This window comes from Varroa destructor, unplaced genomic scaffold (genome assembly GCF_002443255.2).
Source record: "Varroa destructor unplaced genomic scaffold, Vdes_3.0 BEIS01000003.1, whole genome shotgun sequence".
NCBI lineage: Eukaryota > Metazoa > Arthropoda > Arachnida > Mesostigmata > Varroidae > Varroa > Varroa destructor.
Window position 1 is genome coordinate 22,903,814 of NW_019211456.1, and position 14,225 is coordinate 22,918,038.

The following is a 14,225-nucleotide window of genomic DNA, read 5'->3' on the forward strand; positions in this document are numbered from 1 at the left end:
GTGCATACGTGATGGTAAGTTGTAATTTGCGTCAGTTAATGATTGGTCCTGATAAGTCAAGTATATATGCGTGTCGTTAACTGTTTAATGCTTAGCAAATTGATGCATGGCTAAAGATTTTCGCCAACTTCGAACTATACAGATTTTTGTAACGTCGTGCTTTATCTACCTTTTAATAAATAGCCTATTGTTGTCACAATAGAGCAGGGTGACTTCTCAGAGCCGATTTAAATCTGTACGACTAAAAACAGAGACGATCTAGACCCGCGCACGCAGGGTAAAACTGTAGTTGACCATTCTGTGTCATGGAAAATCAGTTAATGCTAACTAATGATGAAGCTGTCTGTTTCTTTTCATCCTGCAATCCACCAATCTTCGTTAACACTCGAAAGGTCATGCCCAACGATCTAATACGTTTCCATACCGTAAGACACAATCCCTGCTGTTAAAAGAAGGCTACCTACAGAACATATTTTACTGTGCTTACGGGAAAAAGTTCAGTGATGAAACTTCTCTCGTAACAGAATACTAGCTTGGTGTAACATACAAATTGAAGCTTCACTGTGTCCTAAAAAAGTAATGGAAGGAGTGTCTGTGCTCGAAAAGTGGGTAATGAATAGGGTAGATGAATAGGTTGTAGCATCGATAGTGTAGGTTGTAGTTAGGTGACCTCCCTAGTAATATTCTGTGGTTCTACCATGACACAATAATATTGCTTTTAAACTAAAAGGACAACAGGGCCCATTATACAGTAGCTGTTAAGAAATAACCTACCGCTATATTTTTGCATTTATGGCGACTGCGCCATATTGCAAAACCTGGACTATCCGGTCAGCGGAAAAGTCATTTTGACGAAATCTACGTTTCAAACGGTACCGCTGCAGCTGTTACTGAGTGCGTTTTTCTTGTTTAGGAAAACTACGGCGAACGAAACGAACATTTGCTATATCAAAAAAAAAAAAAAAATTAGAGAGACGCAGCGAATTCCCTAAGCGCTCACGTGACTAATATAATGAAAAAACTACTGAAAAGAAAATTTTATTCGGCAAGTAGGCAATGACTTGCAGATGCAACAATTGTTATTTTTTTACTAGCTCCTTAAGTTTTATTTATAAACTGCTAGGGTGTGCTTTTAGATAAACAGAACAATGGCTTTTCTCTGTAAACACTGGAAATTACTCTGCCAGTTAAGTACAATATGCTATGGTATAGTGGAAAATTGAAAAGTATCATTTTAAACTTACGTCCCTGGCATCTTTTCAAAAATCTCTTTGCTCGTTTTACTTCGCATGGGGCGCTTCAGCTTCAACGTTAGGCATATGACTTTGATAAAAAAAAATCAAGCTCTACTTGGGGCTTCTCAGCCAGTTTCATCCTAGTCGTATGACCAGTACTTTTTATTATTACCACTTTGCAATAAATAGCACCATTTTCAGTATAACACCAAATACTAAATCGTTACTACTCTTCCTTTCGGTTTAATATCTTTACTAATTATCTTCTATCGTTGACTGCCCTTCAAAGGTGTTTCTAATTTTATTTGTCAATAAAACAACAAAGGCAGAAATCGTGATCTTTTTTTAATAGCAGTCACAATAAGCTGTCAGTATCATAGCGAAATATTTTTGCCCGACATTGCTGAACGAAGCTACTCCTATTTTGTTCAATAAAATGCATGGATTGAAACCGCAGTGTCTCTGTTTTTCTTGTAATCGGTGGTCTTGTATCCCTTGTTCATGCCATCCTAAAATCAGCCATTGTAAAAGTTGGCTCTACCTTTTCATATGCAGATGCCGCGTGATTCCGTAAGTGTTCCGGTGGAATTGGTTTTTTTCATAATCTTTGTCCGGCCACTGGCCTGTGTGGGGTTCGACGGCTAACAATTGGGGACAACAGTCGCCACTGTCGCAACAGCAGCGCCAACGACGGCGATACCGAAAGCGATAGAACTACGAGCGGTAGCAATTTGATCCTTCAAATTCAAATCTCGCAGTTGCCTAGTCATGATTATCGTGGACGTTGTTTCCACCGCCAGAGTCGTCACTAGCCCATGCCTTGGCGCTGGCTGCGGCGGTCGTGTCACTTGCGTGACACTGGACGTTCACAGTAGACATCATTTACAACGTCATGGACGAGCGAGTCCACGGATTGCGATTGATATTCGATGTAACATAGCACAATAGGACAACAGTTTGATAGAACGGAACTGCATGGACATGGTTAAGAGTGGCAGAGGCTCAAAGGGAGCAGGAGAGCGGGAATTGGCGAAGATGTGGGTGACAACGACCAACTCGCTGGCATAACCGTATCAGGCATTGAATATGACCCACGGTGCAGCCGCAGCAGCACGGTACAAGAGAAAGGAGACAGAGAGAGACTGAAGAAGTCACTGTTATACCCTACAAGCAGACAGAGAGATTTTGCCGCTAGACAAAATAGTAAACGAATATTGTCCGAGATCGCGAAATCACGTTCGCGTGATCCTTTGCTTGACCAGTAAACTGTAGTGTATTAGGTTTCTATACCAGGTGCAGGCATAGCCCGTCGTACTTCCTTCAGGACAACTGTAATTTTAGATAGTGTACGTGATGGTGAGGTATTGCGACACACCGAGGATTAAAGCCGCAGGAATACGGAGAACTACAATATATCGTTGACAGGCTCCACACATGCCATGACTAGTATGATACTCTTGATGCTGCGTCAAACTGTAGTGAGCGTCTTCCTTAGAAGCATACGTCGATATTTCCCTATATCCTTTTTAAGTCAAGAATCAAACTCTATCGGTTGTCGGTGTCCGTAGTGTATCTAAAGGTATAACCTCGAGACATATACGGGCGTATGGGAATTCACGGCCTCTAGCTAGGAGAGAAAGCCAAATCCCTGCCGTGGGCGTCCCTGTTCAGCTCATGCTCGATTTAGCTTTTTTTTTTTTAAGTGCATTCTGCTAGCAATATTATTTTTTAAAAAGTAACACTGCTAGCAGAATTTTAAAGCTTTGGGTTCTGAGTTCCTGCAACGCCGTAATCGAAGAGTAAATGGCGTGAAGTTACAGATTGGGGTTATACAAAGTTCGATCGCAAGAAAAAATTCGACCGTTTCTCTTCCAACTCCTGTTTTATACCTGCGGTAACCGAAGCCGGAACTGACAGAGCGGAATGCTGAATGACCCTAACACATTCAGAGAGTAACCCTGATGGATCAATGGAACAGTCAAAGTAGGCATAACGTCTGTACGAGAGATGGTTCCTGACCCGCGCAAATACATGTATTTTCTGGACACCGTCCGAGCACATCAGAATTTTCACCTAGCAGTAATAGAATGCCAAAATCAAATGTGAAATTCGCTGCCTGCCATAACGATGCACATCGTTGACAAAAAGCTTTGGCTCAAACACCGATAACCGACAAGACTATAATCTGTCTTAATCGATATTAGATGTTTGTTTCTCATTACGCAGTAGCTTTTTAATGACAAAACACTACCTTAGTTGATAAAAGCTCGTCAACAAGATGCCTCTGCGCGGTAAGCTTTACATTTAACATTCTGCCTTACGAAGTTATATAGAACTGTTGATGAGGAATAACACTGAAAAGAGGTATGGCGACATGTCGAGAATAAAGGAACGTGAATCTGCTTCTCTGGAAAGGTCTACGCGTCCCTTTTCAAATTTGCCCTGGACGTTCCATAGACTACACTAGGATGCCGTTCCTTGGAAAAGCTGTTTAATCAACAATTTAGCCAAGTTGTTATGCTATAGAGGGGACGTCTATTGTTTTCATGCGTCAACATCAAAAAAGCGCACCACTCACAGTTATACGCGATTTTGGCCATCACTATAGCATAGGCAGCATGATATAGGTACATGACCTATTCTCGAATGACGTTCTTGACTGGCCATACAATTATGCCATCTGATCGTCGCTGCTGACTCAGCCGACGCTTTTTAGGTGAGTAAATCATGCGTTGACCTTGCTGAGTTGTCGTTATGAACTATATAGCTAGCGGAAACCAACTGAGGTGGCCGCCCCATAAAATTTAGCAGTGCAACAAGCCTATCAACCTTTTCGTGCTTGTTTATATCATTGGTAAGGATACTACACTACGTCTGCAGAAAATCGGAGAGTTTCATAAAATATCAACCACAGGGACTCGGAGCACACATATATATATATATATATCTTACAAGTGACTATGGAGCATATATATGTATATTACATTTTTACTTACTTAATATTACACTTGATAAATTCTGTTTAATAAATTAGTTGCCACGTCTGCCTACGACACCTCAGGTATGCCGATCTTATAGATTTTACATTTTTTTTTACAATTTGTACTTCCAAACGCGTAAACGACCACGTACACAGATAATAAGCAAGAAATGAAATAAGCCTCTTTCAGGGTTCATTAAATGGCATTCTGTAGTTTTGCTGTTAGACTTACTTCCCATCGTAAAATGCGTTACCCTAATGCCCTTAGAAAAAGCAGCGAATTCCTTATATTAGGATCAAGGTGCAGTTGGAAAGGACATCAACGTCAGAGACAGGGCAAACACGGGCGAAAGCTGGCCCATATATTGGCCAATCTGCGTGCCTGAAAAGCGGTAAAATCTCGAAGGGGCACTTAAAGCCCGTTTCCTACCACCCCTCTGCGAACAATGTAACCGAAAATTACTGCACTCGTTTTATATACAACTAGATCGCGTTCCCCAGCCGCTTCTCCTTGTGCGCATTTCTTTCGAAGATTTTCATGTTTCTGATTAACCTTTACTTCAAAAATCGATTCGTCAGGATAGAGGGAAGCAAGGCTATTGATGGAGATTTCGGTGTATCAGAATTGCAGTATGAAGAAAATTTTAAGAGCATGCACAATGCATCTGCCAGTTAAGGATGGTTTATGCGTCTTCTGTAAGGCGTGCGCCTGAAGGCTGAACTGGGCTTTAATTTACGTACTTTCCAGGGCTTCGAGGATGAATAGTGGCAGTCATAAATGAGATAAACATCTCCGTCTAGGACAAGTTTCATGAGATACGAAGCAGTTTTATAGCACGATATAGGCTATAATTTCAACGAATAGATTTAACTTTTGCTTCGTAAGGCCTGGATTAAATGTGCGCCCGTGTTATACTCTATAAGGCAGAATGTATCTAAGATAACTTAAGTGTTACGGTGATTTGGTAAACGAACAAATAGATGGCTGTACGTTGAAGAAACATTGTCAAAAGAAAGAGTTTGATGAATGCTCAGTTGACGCGCTATTTAAAATGTACAAATTACCCTCTTGGAACGTTGTGTGACGCATCGAAATACTAGGCCTATTTTTCCGATGTCGTATCCTTGTTTCGAATATTTTGTTACATGAGTTCGTTTGTCATTTTACAAGCCATACATTGGGTTGTTACCCACGAACGTTGCATGTGAATCCAAAAACCTTGTAATTGCACAAGAAATAGTATTTACTAGCTTTCCAGAAGCTGCGAATGTAGTGAGGACTTGGGGTTTTTCAAAAAAAATAAGCAATAGTACACGAGGCTCAGGATTTCTGTTTCCTAAAAATCTACGACATCGGGTTACATTGTGCTGCCTGGAAACTTCTGATTTAATCAATGCGATTTGAATTTAGCGGTCCTGTTGTTGTCTTTTCCATTCTTTAGGACTTTTAAAAATTTGATTGCTTTCTTTTCTTTTTTTTTTTTATTAATTAAGAGTTACACGTTCTAATGTATCGACACGCTATAATTATCATGCTAGAATAACTAAGAGTCAATTGTAAAATAGAATTAAAATACGCATTGAATGTCTAGTTACGTTTATTAATAGATAAAAAAAAAAAACATTAGGTTTTTTTCGAAAAATTAGAAGCAAATGTTGCGAAATAAAGGGGCGATTGTTAAAAAAAGATGACAAAAAAAACTTAAAATTGCTCTGTTATTGAAATGCGACTTCTGTAACGTCTCTTTTTAAAGTAATTGCTAATGTATACCTTTAAATAGGGTTGTCATACATCGTAGATATGTTTAGTTCTTGTTTGCTTTTGGCACAATAGACCCACCTCGAGGTTCGGTATGATGGTTTTCCCGTGATGTTGTTTGATCTTCGGTGAAATAGTTACCACAATGCCTCGGTAGGCCTTGTCCCTGGGATCGATATGTACTCTCGAGGCACTTGTTCCTGCCCCAAGTAATAAAAGCGCAGCTATCAAGCATAAAACCCACAGAATAAATCGTCCCATCATGGGCCAAATGATGAAGTGTTCGCCTGTGAACAACAGTGTTTCTGAGTTGATTAAAACTGCGACTCCCGATTAAGTTTGTTGGCGACAATCCAATATTGCATTGGCTTTTGAGGAGTGTGTCACTTGTTAGTCCGATGAGCACACAGATAGCATACGATTGCCTAAATTGCTGGATAGATCACTTAACACTCCGAAGATCCTCTAGGACACTCGGTGTTTCTATGATGAGCGCACTTTAGGGTATTCTTTCTCATGAAACATGTGGTCCTATTAGATAGTATTCAGTTGGGTATATGAACTTTCATACACTTGCGATTCACCGAAGCCAGTCGAAATCTAATCACGATCGCGTCCTACGAAGTTCATTATCGGGGTGGACGAGTTTTGATAAGTTCACTGCTGTGCTCAGGAGACGAAGCTGCTTTTTATGCTTAGACTAATCTACACGAGATTCTTCAAGATTAGTGATCGTCAAGAGATTGTTGAACTACGTTTTAATTAAATGCGAAATACGTCAAGTTGAAATGCTAAGCGTTGCTTTTTTTTAGACTATTTTCGGTTTACGATAAATCCCAGCTTAGAGCAGCTTTTTTCGATGGGACAAATTTGTTTTGCTTAAAAAAAAAGACGAAGAAAAGGCTTGTGAATGCATGCATGATGTTTCTTAAGCCGACCGTAACAGCGCAGTTATCCATGCGGTTTCAGAGGCTACCAGTGGCAATCTGTTGATTAGAAGATACCCGGTAGTCGGGAGGCTCAGGGTGGAGAGGATGTAGTTTGTTGGGGAGAGGGCAGTCCGGGGGAGGGCTTGTCAAGCAGAATGGGTAATGGGAAAATTGCTTGTTAGTTCGACGAGTTCTTCGTTCGGGTGTGGGATTCTGCTATTACCGCAGATGTTGCGCATAACATGCCCTATTCCTCATACAATATGATCGAAAATCTGGGTCTGTTTGTATTATACGTCGTCGTTGTTGTCGTCGTCGTCGTCGTCGTCGTCGTCGTCGTCGCTTTCACGTATGGCCTAACCTAAAACGATTAAGGGCAGACAAATAAACTTTGAGCAAAATCCTTTTGATGGGAAGGCGGCGAGAACCTGACTTCTCATTAGTAGTCTTAAACAATGCCGTATGCGCGTAATGCTCTTACGGATATAATTGATAGTTTCTACGGATATCTTTACGCTGTTGTTTCTAGTAAACGTCGCTATTTTCTATAGGTTGCTTGCAAGCCAACTTTTTACCGGTTTAACAAAATAATATATCGTCTATTGGCCTGAGGATCATATAAACTTTTTAAAGACTTGAGCAACGAAAAGGATCGGCGCACAGAAATAGCAGTCCACTTGCATGGACTTAAATGCATCGGATCTGCTATAATTAGTAGGCACGATTAATAGCACAGTTTAACATGATTACGTTAATGTTCTCCGCCATTTTTGTAGATACGACTCACAATGAGGCGCTAAATCATAAGAACTACTACTTTTTGTATGTATTTGTACGTCTCATGGAGGCTACGTTTGATGCTATAGTGTCTGGATTTAAATACACTTTTTAGAAAATTTCAAATAATTAAAGTGATTTGTTGTAAGAGCTTTTTTATTGCCTCTTTTATTTGACTTTTTTTTTTTAATGTTATTTCTTCATTATTGCTTATATTATATTTTAGTTTTTATTATCCTAGTTTAGCATTTGATAAGACTTTCCACTGCTACTATTTCGATTTGGTGTTCTTCATTTCCACTTCTTAAACGACCCTCGCTAAGCAGTTGGTCATACACGAGGGATATTTGCCGCCGACAGTGCAACCTGGGTCTGTGGAGTAAGGTTGAACATGAGAGTACGACAACTTCACCCCGTACAAGCTTCTATAAACTAACTAACTAACTAACTAACTATCTATAAATTTAAATGGTAAACTTCCCAGGGAAAAAAAACATTGCGAAAATATGTATATATATATATATATATATATATATATATATATATATATATAAGAGATTTGCCCATTGCTCCCAAATTTAGTTAGCAGTTCTAGAAAAATTGATGCTTGTTATAATTATTATTATTATTATTATTAAACTGCAGTTTAACTTTACAATTGCTCGTTCCGTAAAACAGCACAATATTTACTAAGTAATTCTTATTATTGTATCTATTATTACGAAGTATGAGTAACCTGCTTAATACAATTCCTTTGAAAAAGATTAGACGTTCTTGTCGGTAAGCTATGTGAAGGGACGGATAGAAATCGTGGGGTCTCTTGTGCCACTACGCTAGGCAAGAAATTGGCACCGGTAGACCAAATGTGAAAGACTCGTGCAGAAACTATTTCTGCTTTTTGACAAAAATTATAGCCACTAAATCGGCGCTACCCGCGCGACCACAGCAACTGAGAAGGTGCCTAGGTTAAGTAAGCACAGGTACAAACTCGGTTATAGACAAGTCTCCATGACCGTCAGTTTGTTATTAACGATGTTATTACAAAGCTTTACGGATCACGGTCTGTGTACCATAGCTGCGGGTAAGAACTCAGTCACCATTGTCATTGTCAATGTAAGCCCTATTACAGTCACCTTACTTCTACCGTATGTGTAGCGGAATATGTTGTTTCGAGCCAGTGCCATCATTTCATCAGAAAATTGTGCCTTGGATACTTGTTTTTTTACGTTAATACGTTATTATTTTCTATTTAATACGTCATATTAATGTAAGTTTGCGTTACCATATTGACGGGTTTGCCTAGCTACGGTGTATTCTCTTTTAAGTTGATGCATGCTGGTATTGTAGGTTTCGTCTCAGATTCTCATAACGGTTGATTTATGGTGAACGTATGTTTAAGTTCAAAAAAGCGCCTATTAGGTTACTTACGAAACGTACATAAAATGCATCTCGTCTGGTCAAAGGCTGGTAGTAGGGCTATCAAAAGCCGAATGTTCATACATCTATTTATGTGTCGTGTCCATGTCTGTCTGTGTATATAAAGGGCATATAAGAAGTGTGTGTCTGAAACAAGGCTAAGATTTAGAAACGAACGTAGATGCTCGACAAGTTCTAGCGCCAGTTCGGGCTGTAGCGGAAGATTTCTCAAGATTAAATTTAATCTTGGTCTGTTTAGCAGCCGCAAGAAGCGGGTAACAAAAAGGAAAGAAGCGAGATTTAAGTATAAAATGGAGAAGACGAACAAAACTAGACTGGGCACCTGGGTTGGAGTTCATCTAAACGGGGCTGAGCATTTATTCATGTTCTGGTAACCCCTTTTGAATGCAATCAGATAACGTGAAAAAAATGCGAAAGATGACTTGGTCAAGCGATCACTGCGACATCAGTTTTTATGTATGACCCATTTTTGAAAAACCACTCATCAGGAAAACAGCCATCCTAGCGGAAATACTAATTGAACAGTAAGACAAACGTACAGCCATTTAAGAGAAGAACTTGTCAGGTGATAGTGATTCACTATACATCTTGATCTTCGCTGGTAATACAGACGCTCCGTCGAACTGACACTAACGACTTTTCAGAGATTAAAGGGTAGAAAAAGAGAGAGGACATTGTTTAAAAATCGCATCGCATTGAATGGAAAGGCAATGATGAAAGGTGCTATTGAATTAGACAGAAGTGAGCCTTTAGACGCTCTTCCAGATATATATATATATATACATATATAGTGAAGTTCAAGCTCGTACGTACAGGGAAAACTGTTCATTCCTTTAAAACAGGAGATGTCATAGCAGGATTATCATACGATTAACCTATGGCGACAGCGCTATGCACAAAAGCCGCTTTGAGGCTTTGTATGCTATCACGTGTACGCACGCACGCACGCACGCACGCACGCCTTCCAAATCCTGGCTTCCTCTAGGAGTTTCATATGCTATTTGCCCTGTATGACTACATGATATTAAATAACAACATGTCAAAGCTACCCCGCGGAGCAGTGTGGTTTCGCATCAATTTCTAGTCACCGCTACTTTATTCGGATTGAATCACTAATTGGTAAACGAATGCTTTTCGTGTCGCTTTGGGCCTGTACGAGATGAGACTGTTCATATTACTAGAGACTTGTTTATCATCGATAGTGTTCTACTTTAGGTTAAGTGATCTATCACTTTGATAGCTAGAAGCTATGTTGTTCTGCACAGAACGAAGCGAAACAGCTTCCAGCCAATGGAAATTGTTGTTGAAAGACAGCCTGCTTTATGCGGTCCATTTCAACAAGCGTTTGCTTTCAAGCCAGTACAAGATAACGACCGGCGCGGATGCTAGGACTGTGGCTACGATCATGCTATATCGTTATTGCCACTGTCAAATTGAAGGATGAGGTCATTAAGGGCTGCTTTAGATAAGTAATGAACACTTGGAATTGAAATAATTTTTATAGATCTGAATAGGCTTTGTTAGTATTTTTTTTTCACCAATAATTACCTCTCCCTAGTACTAATGCAGCTGATTTGTACAGCTGATAAACAGGATAACTAGCTCACAAAAGCAATAAGCCGACGTTTCTAGTCAAACAGATACAAACAGTTAGGGCAAGTGCAATAACTGCAATACTATCTAGCGTCCGTGTAAATCCAAAGCTAATCCCAGACACAAACTCTCTCTGGATTTGCGCAAGGTACCTGCTTCCAGTACGTGGGCTTGCAACGAACCACGGAAACGATGTATTTCGAAAAATTATCACACAACTACACCATGTTTATCAAGGCATGCAAACCGAATATCAATAGACCAGTCGTTTACTGGTGTATATAAAGGCGTTCCACTTCAAACACCGTCCGATCACCAGCGAACAAATTCCTATGTTTGTTACGTAAATTAATTATATAAGAATAAAGCTAGTAACATAGCACAGCATCTATAGAAAGCCTATAAAAATAGAACTTTTTAGCGATGATAAATTACTCGAGGGTGTCACATTGTATTTTCTGCGTTATCACTTAGCTTGCGAACATCCATCCTTGGAATCAAGATAAACAAACTCTATTCAGTTTCAGCGATATGCGATATGGATCATCTATTAGGAATCAATTTTGAGACGCCCGATACTATTCGGCTAGATACATTACGTCTATATGACTATTACAAACCTCCTGTGGGATTACCTCGATTACGGTAACGCCCATTTGTTTATAACAAATGGCAACACTGCGACCTCTATACATTGAGATTTGAATAAGACGAATCCGTTCGATATTGCTGATATTCGATGGTTAGTATAGTCTATGGCACTGACGCAGGCCATTAGGACAATACTGGAGTCGATTTATACGAAACGTTTTGCATAGATTAAACTGTATTAAGCGGACAAGTGTATATCACGTAACTTTGAAATTTTGGATTCAGCTACCGTGTAGAACCTCATATCTATAGGCCATATCCTGTTACAACTAGCAGTAGACATGCTTGGAATATCTATACAGATGATCCATAAATAGGCAACTTTCTCGATTGGCGAGTGTGTGATGTATGTTTCAACGAGCAATTACTATTATGAAAAGTCAAGCCTAAAACCGACGATCTTCGTATTTACGTTGTACCGTCTCATACTGGTTGACGTCGATTGAACATTCTATTACTTGATCCCCCAGCCACTGGTTGTCTGCATTTGATGCACAGAACATGGATACGATCGATGTTCCCCTGTCTGCATAATGTGTCACGACCAAATCGTTTTGCGGACGGAAGAGGAACGGTGGCACATTTGAGCGAGACCACTGGCGTACAAAGGGACGCTTCACAGACTCTTCTGGCCTCGGGCGTCAGTTATCCGATAATGGTTGGACTTGGCCGAAAACCAAGCGGAGTAGTAAAATAGAAACCAAGGCAGATCAAAGTGAATGGATAGGAGGACGCTTGTGGAAACTTTTATTTATCTAAAGCCAGAGCAGGGAGAATTTACCATGCTATCAACTAGAAAGAAGGATATCAACATGTTTAGAAGAGCAATATAAAACAGCTATGCTCGCTTTCCGCATTTAATGCTTGAGGGAATTCAGCTGGCGTGGATGGCAGGTAAAGTAGAAAAGTTAGAGGGGTGCCTCGTTCCACTAACCTTCCTTTTACTCCAGACTTCGGTTTGCTCAAAGCTCAAATAACTTGTTCTCTACGACCAGAGAGACGAAGAGCTGACCAAGAGAGTTATGCAATAGAATAAACCTGATTGGACTCGCCAGTTAGCTGAATTGGTAAGGTGGAATGGTATACGAAAAGTAATCGACGGTGTTGATCTTCGTTTGGTACTCGACGCGTTTAAAGATCGTTCGAAAGTTATTCTGTTCACGCTGTATATTTAGCGTAATGTTACACATGGGTAATTCGGCCATTTCTAATACCCCTAAACTCTCCAGGGGTGAAGCTCGAATTCGACGGTATGCTCCTTTTGTGAACATGCACACAAAGCGGAACGTTCACAAAAGCAGCTACTAGGCGTGCAACAAGAAAATCATTCAATATCATATCCTGACCGCGCCTACTATTCATAACACTATTACTATCTGTTTGGTGGGCACTTGTTAAGTACTGCCTGGGGGTGGTAGAGCACGCCATAGATGTCAATGTGGTTTACGTGTGCATCACACAGTGTTGCCTATTTTGGAGAACCTAAACTCTTCACTGTATAAAATCTAGCAAAAAATATAAATTGCCGCTATGGATGATTCTTAAGAAAAAGAATAATGCCAAAGAAGAGAACCAGTTTGTCAAAAAAAATCAGTACGGTTCTATATGTTATAAAACAATTGCTTTGAAGCGATTCTTGCAAAGCTCATCTTGGCTACATGGCTGAATATCTTTTCAGAGCCTTAATGCTTAATTGACAATTACGAATAGATACAAAGAGGACTTTTTAGCAATAGAGCTTCGTGTATAAGAGAGACTACACGTTTAGACTTAAAGAGACAGAAATCTTTTTAACTTGAAACTTAAATTATTCATAACTGGAAAGCACGTCAACGTAAGCAGAAGACATCCCCTCGGTAAAGACCACCGTCTAATACTGAGTAGATCTGGCGACTTGTTATTCAACGTATAATAGAAGCTTATCATATTTGGCTCGCATCTGACATTCTAAGCCAAGATAAAAACTTAGAATTGCCGGACATCTACAAACCCCTTTCCGTACGATCACGGCGACTGAATTTCAAAATGGGCACACCTACCCGTATCTATTGCAATCGTATTTCAAAATAGTGAACTTTTACTATCGTCAGACCCTTTATTAATCCTCCTTAATCAAGAGACATTGAAAACACATAGAATCTAGGTGTTTGTTGAGTTTTGAACGAATCGCACGCTGTCATACGATGCGTACAACGATGTACTCAAAAACTCTATTTTCCGTTTTTGGCAAGGTTAGTTTTAAGTTGATCATGTGCTCGATTTTTTTCTATAAATAACTTGTCATAGTTTTTTTCCTTTACTCTACCACGTTACTTCATTGCAAGTTTTGTTATCCTTTGTATTACTGCATTTAAACAATTGTAATATGGGGAACATTATTTATATCTAGGTGTGCCCATTACTAGATGGTAATTTGTCGGCATTATTCGGGAGCTAGATGCTACAATTCGGTAAAGAACTGTGTTGTCGATTTTTGTTAAGAACGAATACAGAAATTCTCTGTTTTGCAATACTGTTAAGTTTGATTCCTTAAGTTGTCAATTGCGCTTTTGAATCACTATTTTTAGAGAATGTCTCTCGTATGCATCTCTCGGAAGTACTACTTCCTCTTTCTTTTGTTTCCTTTAAATTCTTTCTTTCATCTTCTAAATTAAAGTTCTGATGAATCAAATTTGCAACTATGAGGGATTGTGTATTTATTTCATTAAGCATTTATGTCTGAACCGGATTTCGTAAGAAGGCTGGTTAAGGCTGCGCAATAGCCATGGCATGCTGACGCCGCAGAGGGCTTCGCGAATCGTTTAGGACCCACCTGTGGCTGCCAATAGGAAAGGTTTCTTGGCTAGAGCTTACAGCTTGTCACA

General features: G+C 39.7%; 1 protein-coding gene across 2 annotated transcripts in view; it reads right to left on the reverse strand.

Annotated features, from left to right (window-relative positions):
* The window catches only part of LOC111247856 (calcium-activated chloride channel regulator 1-like), a 45,233-nt gene that overhangs the window by 25,222 nt on the left and 5,786 nt on the right, over nt 1-14,225 (reverse strand). For both annotated transcript variants that reach the window (XM_086983613.1, XM_022799327.2), the window contains one exon: nt 6,056-7,264. In XM_086983613.1, coding sequence (XP_086839739.1) covers nt 6,056-6,238 — 183 coding nt within the window. In that variant the 5' untranslated portion in view covers nt 6,239-7,264. The remainder of the gene's footprint in view (nt 1-6,055; nt 7,265-14,225) is intronic.